The 17,309-nt window shown below is 30.7% G+C and overlaps 1 protein-coding gene across 2 annotated transcripts; it reads left to right on the top strand.

The window, feature by feature from the left end:
• The first annotated feature begins 666 nt into the window (after positions 1-666).
• Positions 667-5,257, top strand: LOC127076194 (ubiquitin-conjugating enzyme E2 34). Of its 2 annotated transcripts, XM_051017777.1 has the most exons (11): positions 756-971; positions 1,295-1,355; positions 2,604-2,732; positions 3,162-3,216; positions 3,518-3,556; positions 3,690-3,753; positions 3,841-3,902; positions 4,019-4,058; positions 4,242-4,269; positions 4,490-4,581; positions 4,652-5,257. In XM_051017777.1, exons 3-11 carry the CDS (start codon positions 2,676-2,678, stop codon positions 4,935-4,937), a joined length of 723 nt encoding a protein of 240 aa, XP_050873734.1. In that variant the 5' UTR covers positions 756-971; positions 1,295-1,355; positions 2,604-2,675; the 3' UTR covers positions 4,938-5,257. The 2 variants fall into 2 exon arrangements, with proteins under 2 accessions (XP_050873733.1, XP_050873734.1); XM_051017776.1 differs by lacking the exon at positions 1,295-1,355 and having other exon boundaries at positions 667-971.
• The last annotated feature ends 12,052 nt before the right edge of the window (positions 5,258-17,309 follow it).

Below are 17,309 nucleotides of genomic sequence, written 5' to 3'. Positions count from 1 at the left end.
TACAACCATACTCATTTATAACACTCAAATTCGAGGAAACACATCATATAATATCTAATAAAATTCAGCAACATAACATAGTACTTGATAATAGTATAAAATTCAGTCAAACACATTATTTTCATAAAATATACAAGTTGAAAATGTAAAAAAAAGTTTAATTTTAAAATTACGTAAATTCATTGTCTAACAATATTATTGATGAAAAATATTTTTTAAAAAAAATCATGATTATTAGTAATATATTAATTATATATTTTTATTTAAAATAATAAATAAAAAATTATTAAAATCACATCAATGGATTGAGTCAACCAATCTGTTGGTTACAAAACTCAAACTCGATACCCAAATTAAAACTATACATATGGTTATGGATTGGATTTAAAATATACCGATAAATAAATAAGTTCGATGTATTAATTTGGTTTGATCAACAAATTTACGGATCGACCCACGTCCATGAACAAATTAATTTATAACAAAAATATCAAATAAATATATTTTTTTTCACACGTCCTTTGAAATAAATGGGTGTTTCTCATCCCCCAACAAAAAATCAACCATTGGACAAAAAACACTTGATGACAAAATTAACACGTCGGCATGAAACCAAGCTACAACTGTTCTTACATGTCCCAAAACACTTTCATAATTACCTAGACACCCTTCCCATATAAAACCAAAATGTGATGATAACTAGGGTTAAAACAGTCAAATAGAAAATATCAGGTTACGCTTTGTTTGGGAAAGTGTGTTGTTTGGCGGTGTATAACAGCGAGGATCTATAATCATTTTTTCTCCTAACGCAGTTCTAAACTCACTCTACTCTCTCTTTCATTTCTCTATATTCAACGCCGCCGTTTTGGAACTTCTTTTCGCTGTTTCTGTTTCCAAAAAGGGGCTAATTTTGTTCACGCGGAAATAATCGATTTTGCCACCAATTTTTTCTTCGCGAAATCGGATCTCAGGTTAATTTCCATCAATCTCTTGTCCTTATGGTTCTGTATGGAAATCGATTTCGATAAATTAAGCTCTTGTTTTGTATGATTTGCGTATTTGTTATATTTTTATTTACTCTGGGATCTTTTTTGTTTTAGGTTTTTTGTTTGATCGAGGCTTGGCTTTTGTTATTTGGTTATGCAAATTTTTAATTTTTGATTTATTGGTAGTTATTGTATTTGGGATTCGTTGTGGGAATTATGGGAAATGTATTTACCGAGAATCAATTTTACTTTCCGCCACCCCTAATTTTTTTGTTTACCCTAATTTTTGTTTGGATCATGGTGTTTAGGTGGAATTGCTTCAGTAATAGGTTGCTTAAGTTGTGAAATTGAAGGGGGAAGTATTTAAAGGTATAATTCAAAGGAGGGAAATACGAGGTTTACGTAAGTACTATAGTTTTTAGGCATGCGTGTGGCTGTGATTAAGAAAATAAAAATATTTGCTGAGATTGAGAAGGGTTTTGTTTTGCTCAATAAGATTTTGGGAATGGTCAATATAGGTAAGTATGATTTAAGAGATGAAGAATTTGGATTGGTGAGATTTGTTGGTTATTTATGATGTATGTATCCTAGTGGTTTCACTGGATTTACAGGAGTAGTTTGCAGTGATAGTTGTCCTAGGTAAGTTTTATAGATGCTTTAGGAATCTTACATGAGAAGTTTTCTTTCTTTAACTTGTTTGGTGTCTGGAAAAGTATGGAATTATGGATACAATTCTATTTCTAAGAACATATTAATGGGAAATTGATGGTGATGTAGTTCTAAATTGTAAAATTTTGAAGCACCAAACATCTAGGGGTGCGTAACACTCCATGGACATGATAAATTTGATGGATATTACTGTTATTAGTGTAGGTTTATGTAGATATTTGAATTGTGGTTACTCAGATATTTTAGGATGATTAGTTATTTGTTTGAAGTCTTTTATGGGATTTCTAGTTCCTGGTTAGTGTCTTATTACTTATGTATAGCATTTGGATAGCTAGTTTTCATGGAATCTTGAACAACAAACCAACTATCTTCTTGATGAATCCTTTTACAAATGAGATAGCCAGTTTAAATAGATTGACTTTTAGTTATTTTTTAAATAAAAAGAGACTGACTTTTAGTCATTAGTGATAGTTAAATTAAATGACCAGGCCCCTGATTTCATGCCACATAATTCCTAAAATTAAAATGATGACAGTGCACACACTTGTATGCATATGATGACGGCGGTGCACGTGCATGCACAATGTATCTCCAGATTCTTCACTATGTTCATATTCTACATAGAAGTTGCTCCATTATGCCATTTTATAATAATTTACAGAGGTTGCTTATTATTACCTCCCTATTCTCTATGTTTGCTTTTGTATCATTTCTTGAATACTAAATGATACTGTGGATTAGAAAATTAAAATGACGACAGTTTACGTTGTGTTTATGCACATGCTTGGGCATTTATGTGTATTGACACACCTTCTATAGTTTACTCTTACCCCCCTTTTTTTTTCTTGTTATGATACTTGTTTTGTAATGTTGCTTATTGTTAATGACATCCTAAATTCCTAATTCCATTTCAATTTATTGATGTATACGGTCTTAATCAATGATCAGAAGGAAATTTTTCTGAGAATAAAGAAACAGGATATAGCGCAGTCCTTGTCTATACTGCTCTGAATTAGTTGAATGGCGGATAAAGCATGCATCAAGCGTCTTCAGAAGGAGTATAGAGCCCTTTGTAAAGTAAGTATAGAATCCTTTGTTTTTTATCCTAACATTGTGCTTCGCTATTTATTTTTATTCACGGGTCCAATGCTTACTATTTTGTTGTACAGCTATATAGTTATGCTTATTCTGTTGTCACTGGTTTGTCTCCTCCTCTAGTTTTGTGTGTATTTGTGCAAATATCTAAGCTTGATAATTTGATTTTGTGGCTGATAAAACATTTATAGCATAAATGACAGGAAACATATCTTCTTCTATATTTTGCCTTTCTTCTCTTAATACAACTTAAAGTGTCTATACTATAGTTTCTGAATAATTTTTTCATGATTGATTAATCTACAATGTGTACTTTACAGAGTTAGACTGTTTGGGCCTGTAATTGCCTATATCATGGTATTTAAGAATATGTCAACTGGATGATACTTAATTTTATTTTTGTATTGGCAGGAGCCAGTTTCCCATATTGTGGCCCGTCCTTCACCAAGTGACATTCTTGAGTGGCGTAAGTTTGTTTCACACTTACATTTCATATATTGTTTTATGTTGAGCTCTAATTTCCAAAAAGAGGAAAAGGAATTCGTTGAATCTTTGGTGCATGTATTTATCAATGTTGTAGAACCGGTGACCACCTGAATCCAACACATTAACCTTACTCTTGCTCCTAAGTGCTCTTTCCTTAATACTTCTATATTATCAACAAGAAAGGAAAATATTGTATTGTGTTGTCAGAAACTTAATTCTAATTTATTTGGTAGGGAGTGGTTGAAACTTGATGCTGATCTTATTAAATGTTTATGTCTCAGACTACGTATTGGAAGGAAGCGAGGGAACACCTTTCTCAGGTTTAACAAATTATGATTATTGCAGTTTGACATTTTGTTTCAGCCATAACTTGGTTTGATTTTCTGTGTCTCAGCACTCAATTTATTACTATCTCAATTGATATAATATTTATGATTTTTTGGTCATTTTTAGGTGGTTTTTACTATGGAAAAATCAAGTTTCCGCCAGAATATCCATATAAACCTCCTGGAATCAGGTGCCCTATTGCTGTTATATGCTTGATCGTTCTAAATTTCATTTATTTGGTCTACCTATAACCAAGTTCATACTTTCTATAATGTAGCATGACAACACCCAATGGGCGATTCATGACACAGAAGAAGATCTGTTTATCAATGAGTGATTGTAAGTTCTTTAATATATCGGGAGACAAATCACTTTTCTTTTTGTAATGAGAGAGACAAACAAGTAGTATCTTAGTTACATAATATTGATACAGGTAAGTTTTTCTGATTTTGCAGTTCATCCTGAAAGTTGGAATCCAATGTGGTCTGTATCAAGGTCAGAGCGTTCATATTTTGCAGCGCTTTTATGTGGTTTACTACCTTTTGTGTTTTTATTTTTTCTTTGACTTTTGAAATTTGGTTGTATTATTTTCCTCAAGGGATTGGTATCTGTGAATAACACTTGTTGTCGATTATTAATTTATTGTTTTATTCTGATGTTTCCATTTTATGAATGCAGCATACTTACCGGGCTTCTTTCATTTATGGTATGTTATGGTTTCTTCATATTCTAATTAAAGTCTGATTTCTCATCTCGTATGTCAATTGTTTGCATAAAAGATATTTGTAGTGCCTGTTGATATTAATCCATCTGATATATATATTTTTTGAAATGACAAATGTTATGCAGTCGGTAATACTATACAGGGTATGCAGTATTATGTTATTTTTAGAGCTTCTGATATATGACAGACTTAACTTTTGCAGATGGACACCAGTCCAACCACTGGCAGTGTAAACACCACTATTGCCGAGAAGCAGCGTCTTGCAAAATCTTCTCTCTCATTCAATTGCAAGAAGTAAGTATTTCGCAACAGCCCATGATGATTCAATTGCGTTCCATAACTAATTGCTGTTGTTTCCATGCAGTGCAACATTCAGGAAAATGTTCCCCGAGTACGTGGAGAAGTACGAACAGCAGCAGCTCTCGGAGCAAACTGCTTCTGAGCAGCGGGTATCATCAGATTCTCGTCATGATAAAAGTTCAAATTCTGTTTCGGAAAGGAATTTAGACTCCGCGGTAGAAGACATGAAAAAGGTAGAGGGATTGAAGGACATGAGGAGAAACAGAAAACAGGCATTTCCAACATGGATGATGTTATTACTCTTCTCCATCTTTGGGGTTGTTATGGCATTACCTCTACTTCAGCTGTGAATCTTTTTATGGGTAAGGATATCCATAAAAGGTTTTATTGGAACTGCTTGTTTTTTATGTTCTGCTTAGGTTGTCATATGTCTAACAGGATTTGTATAGGAAATATTGGACACGGAAGGTGTTGTTAAAGATATGATTTTACTCCTTTGTGTCTATGTTTTGCCAGTTTCTTGGTATTGATACTTGTCATGTCATGTCATGTTTACTCTTCAAATGTCGAAGCACGTCTTCTTCTAGTCTTGGTTGGTAAACAGTAACACGCTGCTTTGCTATGGACTGCATTCTTCATGTCATGTTAATTCAAGTTCATGTTGTGACCATTTACTTTTTTTTTTTTTTTCATTTTATAAAAATAGATTCTTTGAACTAAATTCAAGGCTCATAATTTGTCAAAAATATTTAATTAGATCTTTAAACAAATGTTTTTAATCAGTTTTTGAATTTTTAAATAATTTATATCAAGCCTCTTAACTTTTAAATAGTTAAGTAGATTTTTGAACTTTTAAATAATTGTAATTTGGTCCACAAATTCAAGAAGTTCGTTAATTTATTGCAAATTACTTAAAAATTTAGGGAACTAATTAAAAAAGTAATTCAAAGATCTAATTACAAAATTTTTAGGGTATATTTTAATCAAACAAAATAATATATTTGTTCTGTTGTGGTATGAGGAGACAAAGAGTCGGGGCAGGGAATGCGAGAATGATGCCTTCCCGCTCCGTCCTTTGATGTTTTTCCAATCTCAGTCCCAGGGAATGCGAATGATACCTTCCCGCTCTGTCCTGAGGGAATGCACGAATGATACCTTCCCGCTCCGTCCCTTGATGTTTTTCCAATCCCCGATTCTCGACGGGAGGATATTTTCTCCCATCACCATCCTTCCCCACAAAGAATTTAGGGAAATGCGTGAATGGTGCCTTCCCACTCCGTCCCTGGATGTTTTTCCAATCTCAGTCCCCGATTCTCGACGGGAGGATATTTTCTCCCATCACCATCCTTTCCCACAAAGAATTGAAGATCCATGAAGATTGAATTTTAAGAAAATTTTATATTTTTTAATCAAAACTATTATTTTTGTTATTATAATTTAAAAGAAAAATATTTTGCATTTAGTTCCTCCCACAACTACTTTCACTTTAGTAAAACGATCAATGTATTCACAAAGTTTCTTTCTTCCTTATGTAACCCTAATGGGTACCGTCGTTATTGTGGGTTGCTGATTTTAGGGTTATGAACTGGATCATGAAAGCTTCCTAGGGGTCTTTTGTAACGCCCCAGACTACTTTCAGGATTACCGATTGACCCTACAAACCAACACGGGTCTTTTCAGTATGCTTTGTCCTCACTCACGCGCTTTATGAGAAACTTTCCAGAAGGTCATCCATCCAAATACTACTCCAAGTCAAGCACGCTTGACTATGAAGTTCTTATCTGTTGGACTACCGAAAACAAGATGCATCTCTAATTACCTAAGAACCCTGCTATCGAGGATGCAGATGGATAGATGATTCCTCTTTTTCTATGGAACCATATAGTCATCGTCACACCTCTCTTTTCTTCGACGACAATGAGCTTTTGCGATAGTATTGCTACCACATCTCCCTTAAATATTGGGGAGGAGTTCTATGCCTTCGGAGACAACTGGTACCAAGTGACCTCACAGTCTCTCCTTGGGGCGCTTTTATCCTAACTAAGGTCGATTCAGGAACAACAACTTGATTCCTTTGGGTGTTCGCATCTCACACAATACTCTTTCTTGGTGTGACGTGTTGCATCCTCTCTTCAATCCTGTTGAACCTTTATGCCAAGAACTGCATATTCTATTGTTGTACCATATTATAAACAATGTTCAACAATTCAATAGCTCCATGTATTCCACGATTGTCTAACAACCGAAGATCATGAAGCATTTCCTATCTAGGTACCACATGCAGTAGTGGAAGTCAATGTGATGGTTAACCTTGATGGAACTGTTACCTAGACACGAAGAACGAAAAATCTTGGAATGCTTATTGGTCGACTCTTGATGGAGCGAGATCTTGTTGTGAAGATTGGAGGGAGATGCTACTAGGACCAGATCTTCCTTTGCTTGAGAAGGAGGAGGCAAAGCTTTAATAGCTGTAACGATGACTTGCCTTGAAAAATAAATTAAGTGGCTTTGGATTCCACCACTGTTGATGAATCTAGGATGAATATGTTGAATGTTGAAGAAGATCACGAAGCTCCAAGGACGAAGATCGAGAAATGGAAATCTAAACCTTCTAAGAGAAGATATATGAATCTTTAGATCAAAGGAGATGTAAATCATGGATATATGCGGGAATCAGATTTTGGTTTCCATAGATGGTACATCTGTTCTGTTGTTAAACCAAAATTATTCGGTGAACGGTGAAATATGACCTAGGTACGATTGAGTAAGCTTCCGGTACGTGGGAGGGGAGGTTGAATTGCAAGATTAACACTCTAACACCCAAATCAGTAAGAGAATGTAAAGTGATGTGAGATTGAAAGTCAATTTGAATACCTGAGAATGTCAATCTTTCTTTCTTTTATAGTGGGGGTGATTTAAATCTTAAAGAGGGGAATGCAACATGGATCGCGATCAATCGTCTGATTGATCTGGGTGGTTGACAGTGCTTTAGAGGCATAATTGTCTATTCTAGGTGGGGATAAATGAACATTTGTACCTCGCAAGTGCTCCCTTGTTTTGGTCTGAGACCATTCATCCTGGTCTTTACAAGTGGTCTAGAACAACGATAGATAAAAGTGTAACAAACAATTTTCTCTAATTAAATTTATTTATCAAATAAAATTATTTATTTTCTCTTTTATGATTTCTAATTAAAGTTAGTTACCAAACAACTTTTTTTCTTTATTCCAAAACAATTTCAAAATTGAGATTATCAAACAATTTTTAATTTTTTAATAAATAATTTGTTAAAAATGATTTAGACAATAGAACTAGAAAACTAAAACCTAAATTCTTTCAATCCAATTGAATATCTTTGATTCTCACATAAGATGAAGGATTTTTATTTAGGTCCGGAAACAATATAATTTTACATTTTAGTAGAGAAATTCCCGAAATTCTAATTTTCTAAAATTAAATGATCTCATCTTTTAAATAATAAAATTAGTCTTATAACTATATATTTTTTTAAAACATAAAAATATATTCCATACCATTAATTAATCATAAAATTATTTTAAACTACTTTTTTTGTAAGATATGACATTTTATTGTGATTAAATACATAGAAGATATGTAAATTTTATAATTATTAAAAATATTGTTATAAAATATATTAGGATTAAATATGTTTATGTCCCTCCTAAATATTCCATATTTTACTTTTAGCCCCTCCAAAAATTTCTTTTAAAGAATGATCCTCCTAAATATTTTCATCCACACTTTTGGCCCCTCATGTTAAAACCGTCGCTAATTCAGTCGCTAAGTAGTAAACTGTTGCTAATTCTGTCGTTAAGTTGTAAAAGTGTGGATGAAAATCTTTAAGAGGACCATTATTTGAAGGAAAATTTTGAAGGGACAAAGTGAAAAATGAGATATTTAAGAAGATCATAAATATATTTAACCTAATATATTAAATTCTATTTTAATAAATATATTGATTCAATTTTTTTATAAAGTTAAAATATTTAACAAAACCAGTTATTGAATTGTAGAAGCCCTTTATTGTTATAGATCAAAATTGAGTTAGAGACCGATTTAAAGATAAAACTTTAAGCAATGATATTCATCTTCTATGACAAAATTAATGATAAATTTTGAGTTTCACTATGAATCACCATCTTCTTATCTTATGTGACACATTTAGGAACCAATTACCATCTCAACATATTTAATTAATATTAATAATAAAAAAATAGTCAAATCTACCACATGACATGTCATGTCAGCATCTTTGTCAGAATGACATTGCAACGTGTTGGTCCAGTCTCATAAAATCCGCCATTTGGTCGGACAAGTCATCCTCCGTGAATGAAACTTAATTGGAGGGACAAATAGTATGGCCAGAACAATTCAGATTATAATGAATCTAAGTTATCGTGAAAAACGGGTATAATAAATAAAAACACTTGTGAAGAATTATTCAGACTTCAAACGCACAAAAAAATTTGATATGTGGGGACAAAGAACAATAACAATAAAAAAATGGCCTTCAACAAAAAATAACTCTCAATGCAATAAGATGCCAATTTAATTTGGCAGAAGAAGATAAAGTAAAGACAATAAACATAATAACATGTTTATCCAATTCGATCAAATGATCTAGAAATCAACTCTCTGATTCATTATACTTCTATGATTTGTTACAAAAATTACAAATGAATTACAAGAAAATAGCCACCAAAGTTTATAAAAACAAACCCTATTTTCTACCCTGTGTTTTCCAATCTCCAGCTCTTTATATATGAATCATACAAGTCCAAGGTGTTTAGTAGTGTTTCCCTATCCCCCTTAGATATATCCAACAGTTTCCAAAATTCTAAGAGCACAATCTTAAAAATTTACCTTGCCTATCTAAGATTACTACTAGGATTCCCAAACACTTCTCTTTGTCTTCAGCTATAAAGTTATGACAGTTGTGATAACATGCATGCAAGAGATACATATTTATAATTGTTGAAAGTCAACAGATCCACAACAAGCCTAAATCATAACCCATAGACGAACTGATCCATAAACTAAAACAACAAAGCTCAATATGCACGAATGAGAAAACTGGACCCGGGAACTGAACTGCCAGCTGGATCCAAACCCTCTATCGTGCTGCTGCCACGGGCTCCCTCACCAAACTGATTTCTGCTTTCTACAATCTAAAAATATTTTTCGTCTCTCTTCATCACTTAAGATTTTAATTCATAATTCAACATAAGCAAAAACAAGTTCTAATTCAATTATGTATAAAACCATAAGTCTTGGTAGTTTTCCCTCTTACATTGGCCATAACAATTCTTGAAGAGCTCATTGGAATCACTATTACCGATCAATATGCTCATAACATAAGATGGAATCATCTATGGATTGAAACAAATTCAAAACTGGTTGCCTTAGCCTACATGTCACCTCAAGTTGTTCCTTGGCAAATAAAAAATAGATGGCTTAATAACATGGCTCTATCTAGATACATGTTCTTCATGATTATTCATATTCACAGGGAAAACAATTATTGTGCAAATACATTATCCACTATTGATTTTTCTTTGATAGATCACACTTGGTGGAACCTCCCTCATTTAATCATTAGACAATACCTAGTTAAGAATAAGTTAGACCTCCTTAACATTAGGCTTTATTAGATCTTCTTTGTTCATCTTATTTTTAGGGTTATGCTTAGCCCCAATTGATCTAGGAAAAAACAACTTTGCTATTACAAATAACTAACTCTCCACTAGGCCAACAATTCTATATAAAGAAACATTGCAACAAGACTATATATATATATATATATATATATAATATATATATATATATATATATATATATATATATATATATATATATATATATATATATATATATATATATATATATATATATATATATATATATATATATATATATATATATTTTATAACTGATTAAGTATTTAATAAATTACTTAATATTTTAATTATTAATGATTAATTTATTTATTTATTTCAACTATAAATTACTTAATATTCCATTAAGTACTTCAGTATTAATATTTCATATTATTTAATAAATTAATTTTTATTTTATATTAATACTTATGGTTGAAATAACTTTTTAACTAACTAATTTTTATTTCATACTATTTAATAATTATTTGATATTATGTTTTAATTTTATTTTTATTGATATATGAAATAATATTATATTATTTAATAGTTTATTAAATATTTCAATTATTATATATTAAATAATTATGTTATATTATTTCAACCATTTAATATTTCAACTATTAATATATCAACTATTTAGTTTATTAAATATTTATTCTATTAAAAAAACACTTTATTAAATATTAAATATACAAAATATTTAGTATATTAATTATTAATAGACTAAATATTTAATATTTAATAAAATAATTATTATTAGACTAAATATTTAATGGGCTAAATATTTAATATTTAATAAAATAACTATTAATAGATTAATATTTTATAGACTAAATATTTAATATATGGTCTCAGACAAAAAAAATTGATACACAGTAAAATCACAAACCCGCTAACTTACGGGAACAAAAGACTATTTAAGCCAAAGTGTTATAGACACGAATCTCAACACTCTACTAAAATGATAGTACTTAAAAACTATTATTTTAATATATTTTTGTTATAAAAATCATTCGCTTATATTTCATTACAATGTTTCTTTTACTTTAATTTCGATAGTTTATATTCTATTTAAAATGATTTATTTGTTCCATTTAACAAAAATAATAATTAATAAGAAAATCAACTTTTTTTACCTTTTATTATTATTATTAAAGAAAACATTTCATTGAAGATTGATGATAAAAACAGTTTTCTTTCCGATAGGAGCACCACTAACACTGCTACTATTTTGCATGAAATTATTCACTATGTGAAGAAAATATCCATCTTCTATCAAATGTAGTTTTGATGAATTCAAAGATTGATGAAGACTATTAAAGAAGGGAAAGATTAAAAAGACACGGACTGAATTCTTTCCAATTATGAAGCTTAAATCACGATATTTGATCAAGTTTAAAGATTGATGGAGACTTTAGGGATTAAAGAAGATATATTGTTGAACAAACTTTGAACTATAAGCAAGATAACCAAGCTAAGAATCACAATCAATGATCATTAATTAAGGTTTATTATAATTCATAATACATATGTTAAGATGCTCAAGAAAATCAGATCAATCTTCATTTATAAAAGTCATGAATATCATGCATGAAAACCATTGAAACTAAGCCATCAAAAACTGATTTTTGCACTTTTTAAATCAGGTAATAGGTTACATGATTTAAGTAACTAGTTACCAGTTGTTGCTATCTCATATTTTTGAACGTTGGAAAAACTAATTTATGCACTTTTAAAACCAGATAATCGACTATCCGATTTAAGTAACCAATTACATAATCATTTTGTTTAATTTCTTTTAAACGCTACATAGGCGGTAACCCGGTTACACCTTTTATGTAACCAGTTACACATTGCAAAAATACGTCTTTTCATGAATAATTTTCATTCCAAACCTTTGCAAATTTTCATGGAAATGCTACAAACTTATGTATTTATTTATAGAGGTTTCTTAGGGTGTATTTAAGGCAAGATACATCAGAATTTTAAATAACTTCTTTCATACAAATTTTAATACAATTCAAATTAATTTTCTAAGTGTTCATTCATTTTTAAAATTTTAAAACTTTGTGCATAACTTTCAAATCGTTCAAAAAGTTTCATAATATGTTCTGAGCATTTAAAATTTATATATTATTAAATTGTAACATTGAAAGGGAAAATACATATTTATCTTGGAATTTATTCAGGACTCAAATACATAAGATTATTAAAAAAAGTGTTTGTAACCTAATCACCAAGTTTATGGTGATAAATAGTTTGTTGTAAAAAGTTCTTTGAATTGGTGTAATTCAAAGTCCACCATATTATTTGGTATCTTGTGAAAAAGATTCTTTAAATTGGGATGATTCAAAGTTCACCATAGTATTTGGTGTTTATGTTAGAAGATTGCAAGATAGGTATTGGTGTGAGACTTGTGCAAAGATCTAGCATAGTGGGAAATTCTTCAAGGTGTGAAGGGAACTAGTATAATTTCTTGTGTTATTTATTTTCCAGCACTTTAATTTTCTACAAATTATCTTCCTAAGAATATTTTCCTAACTTAAGAAAATTAAGAACATAGTACAAAAACGAGAAAAATTTGACAACCCTAATTCACCCCCTTTTAGGCTGCATCTCGTAGTTACACACCATACGCGTAAAACAAAAAAAGAAAAAAAAGGATGATGCCTTCAAACTAGATCTCAAAATGGACTTTGATAATGTTAATTGTGAGTTCTTAAGAAGTTTCTTGTTGTATTATTGGTTTCCTCATCTCACCATTAAGCTTATTATGCACTCCATCACGCCTTCATCCTTATCTATTTTGTGGAATGAGAATAAAATTCCATCCTTTAAGCCTTCCCATGACCTTCGTTAAGGGAAACATTTATCATCTTACCTCTTTATCGGCCGGTTGGATAAATATTACACGCCCAAGGAAGTTAGGTGGCCTGGATGTTGATCAACTAGAGATGTTGACACAACCCTTCTCAAAAAGGTAATTTGGTATTTGACTCAAATTAATAATAAATTGGGTCTGCATACTCTCCCATAAGTATCTTTTATGGTGCTCATTTACTCTCCTTTTATGCCACTAAAGGTTCTTCCACCTAGAACTCTATTGTCTAAATGAAGAATGTGCTAAAAGATGGATTTGACTAGAGGCTTGAGTCATTCTCCTTTTCTTCATGGTACAATCGTTGGACTTTTCTTAGTCCTTTGGGAGCTCTTGTTGAGTACACACATATTCATGAACTTAACCATACTATTAATTATTTTTCTCTACAATACTACCACACATCAACCACTTGTATACTCAACTTCTTCACTACATCATCAATAAACTCACCAACAAAAGTCTTAGTTTAAAACCCAATAAAAATGTCTTCATTTGGTTTGCTGACATAAGTGGTACTTCACAACAAAGAAGATTTACGTAATCCTAACACATAACCTCAATCCAAGCATTGGATCTGGAAACCCTGTCTCCCGGTAAAAAAGTAAGGATCCATTTTTGGCTAGCTTATCACAACTTTGTTCCTACTCTCTTTGCTTCATGGATGCAACATGTTCCTCTCGTCTATGTGCTCCATATGTGGCCTATAATAAAAATTCTTTCCTTCATTGTGTTTGTAATTGTAAGGACTCTAAAAAGCGTTGATTGTACCTTAAGTATAATTATCTAGAAAATTTCTTGATTCAGGATGGAAATGTTTGGATCAAAAAAGAGATTCATGGTACTCGTCATAATTCCCTTGCAGTAGGACTCTGGTGGGCTTGGAATGTTATAATTCTACATGCATATCACACGACACCATTGTTGAACAAAAGATTCTAAACACAAGAGGAAAAAAGGGAGGGTAAATTGTGATATATGGATTTTAAAAACTTTTTCACAAAAATGATTCATTTAAAACAATTTATATTAAAGCATAGATTAATAGAGAATAAACATCAGAAAAGATAAATGATAGAAATACAAAGAGATATGGTTTGAGAGATATCACCAGAGATTATATTGATTCGAGCTTAACCACATGGCCTACTCTAGTTCTCAAAAGTTTTCTCTTAGTATTTCCATTAAAAATAACTTGAGCTTTTACACGAGATCAATCCAGCAACCTTAAATAACTTGAGATTTTATACAAGATCAACCCAACAACCTTAAATAAGCAACTTGAGTTTTTACACAGGCGCACCTCAATAACCTTAACCCGAGCTTTTTATAGATTTAGCTTAAAATCTTCAAATCTAGTACAATATCATAAAATAACTACACTCTCGAATAAAATTTTTTAGCAAAATAAAAAGACACCACAACTCTCATATTTAGCTTTTCACTCTTTCTATATTATGTGAATCACATGTGAATAAAACTTATAATATAATGAGAATATGAGAGATAGAAAAGTTGATAACTCATAAAATTGATGTGTTGAGAAGTGGGGAAATACCGCCTTTATATAGGAAAAAAACTTGACTAAAAAAAGTAAACAATCCATGGGCTTTGTCTCTTCCTATTCGATTAGTATACTTACCTAATCTATTAGGTTAACACATAGAAAGGAAGCCCTAATACATGGTATGACTTAATCGATTAGTAAGTCTATCTAATCAATTAGGAGGCGTAATTTTTGCTTTAATCCATTAGATTAAAGGCCGGATTGATTAGACAATTGAGTTTTAGTTTCCTAATTGAATTGAAAATTTTCTTAATTGATTAAGTATTTTCTTGGATTGATTTTAAAAATATTTAATGTAAGATGAGAAGTTTGAAATACTTTATGTATGTGTGTGTGCGCGCGCATGCATGCATGGGTGTGTGTACATTTCCTTACTAATTCAAGAATTACTCCTTCTTTATTTATAATTATCTAATCAAACTATAAGATAGAACAATAACCACAAAATTAGACGAACTTTCACAACTTTACAACTTTAGATCCTTCTTATTTAAATTTAATTAACTCTTTCTATCGAAATTTGAACACTTTGAATTGTGCTTGCTTCTTGACTGATGATGCTTATGATTTATTCATTTATGTTTAGTTGTCATCATTAAAACCTTTAGTAGACATTACCCATTCCATGACAGATTTATTTTGCACTTGCTTCCTTAATATTCAACTAAGGCGCAAATATACGTGTTTCATCAAGTCTAACTCCCTTAATTACTCTATCACTATTAATGTAGGTGAATATTATAATGATACACCATTTTTTTTTTGAATTTGGAGAAACCTTTGGCATTCAATTTGAGACATGGTTGTGATTCTATGTGTTGTCTAGGTAAAATGCAAATAACACATTGGCATAAACTATCAAGTGTTAGGGACATCCGTAAATGATTCTTGATAATGACACAAAATCAAAGAAGAAAATATCTCAAACCTCATCAGTCAAAGAAATCAAGTTTAAGTCAAAGTGCTAGTAATTGGTGAATAAAGCAAAGGAACTCGAAAACTTAAAGTTATGATCTTGAAGTTTGAACCCTTGAGAGTGTGAAAGTGTGAAAATTTATATAGTTTTGCACTTAGGGTTGTTCCTAGTCTAGATTATTTTATTGTAAAAGGAATAAGAGTAAGTCTTGAGGTACTAAGACAATGCATATATACAAAAAATGGTTTTAAACCTCATCTCTTTAGTTAAAGTCTTAGAAAACCAATCCGAGCAAGTGCTTGATTAATTGAAAACTTGTTTAATCAATTAGGAATATATTATACACTATCTAACCTATTAAAATATTCTTCTAATCGGTTAGAATTAAAGTGTAACAACTCCTAATCAATTATATGGGTTAGTAATCAATTAAGTGAAATAATTTTTCAAAAAACTTTCTAATTTAGCCCGACTAATCGATTAATTCATGGATTTGATCGATTAACTCATTACAATGGTCCATGCATTATTTTATTTTTTAGCCAAATTTTTTCCTATATAAATATGATTTCTTCTCATTTTAAAACACACCAATTTTATGAATAGAAACTCTTATTCATTTCCTTCTCATATTTCTTTTATAAATTTGCCTTTTTTCACTAAAGTTGTCTTAGTGATAAGAGAGTAAATTTTTTTTTGTGAGGATTGTTATATTGATGTCGTGCTAAAAATGCTTATTCAAGAGTGTTGTTCTCTTGTGATATATTTGTATTGAAATGAAGGTTGCAAGCTAAATCTAAAAAAAAAACTCGAGTGAAGGTTATGAGTTGAGACCGTATAAAAGATTTGTTTGTTTGTAGAAGGTTGTTGGATTGATTTTGCGCAAAAGTTCAGATTCTTGAGAAAGGTTTTGGGGTTCATCATGTGAAAAATTCAAGATTTATTTTAGTAAAAATCTCAAAGAAAAACATTTGGGAACCAGAATAGTTAAGTGGTTAGGCCAAACAAATATAATTCTCTAGTGTGATTTTTCTATCCCTCGTCTCTTTATTTTTTTGTTATTTATTTATTTTTCCGCCTCATCTTTTCTTTCTAACATTAATGAATTTAAATCAAAAAGTTTTTTTTTTAAAATAATTTTTTCTTGAAAATATGAATATCACATTTTACCACTTCTAATGTTTCGATTCACATAAACAATGAGCTTCTTTGAATTCATCCCAAACTCTTTAGATATCTTTTGGGCATAACTTTGAGCCATTTACAAAGGGTCTATCATTATCTAAATGTATAGGTATAATTGCCCTAGCTTGTTACTCAAACTCTCATTGAGACTATCTTGAACAAGGTCATAAACATGCAACGTTGATCTAAAGTATTAAAAGTATATTACTTGAAAATACTATTTAAAGTTATTCACACCCTCTATGAAGGCAATCAAAGTGCATCCTATATGTGAAAGCTCGATGGTTCTTCTAACAAAAAATCTTGATTTACACCTCCTCTCCCCGAGATCGAATAACATCTTTGCGACGTTGCGACGTTGAATGAACTTTTAAGATTATAGGATTTTTGTCTCACCTTTGCCTATATTTTTAAATGCGTAGAAATTACATAATATATGTTCATAAGAATCTATTTAATCAATTATCATACAAATAGATAAAAATTCATTTTTGATAT

Source organism: Lathyrus oleraceus, chromosome 4 (assembly GCF_024323335.1).
Source record: "Lathyrus oleraceus cultivar Zhongwan6 chromosome 4, CAAS_Psat_ZW6_1.0, whole genome shotgun sequence".
NCBI lineage: Eukaryota > Viridiplantae > Streptophyta > Magnoliopsida > Fabales > Fabaceae > Lathyrus > Lathyrus oleraceus.
This window is presented reverse-complemented; position numbering and strand designations above follow the sequence as displayed.

Coding starts and splice junctions, on each gene's coding strand:
- LOC127076194 (XM_051017776.1), top strand. CDS start 2,676: ATGGCGGATAAAGCATGCATCAAGCGTCTTCAGAAGGAGTATAGAGCC. Junction 3,754..3,840: donor TATAAACCTCCTGGAATCAG/GTGCCCTATTGC, acceptor TCTATAATGTAG/CATGACAACACCCAATGGGC. Junction 4,059..4,241: donor CCAATGTGGTCTGTATCAAG/GTCAGAGCGTTC, acceptor TTATGAATGCAG/CATACTTACCGGGCTTCTTT.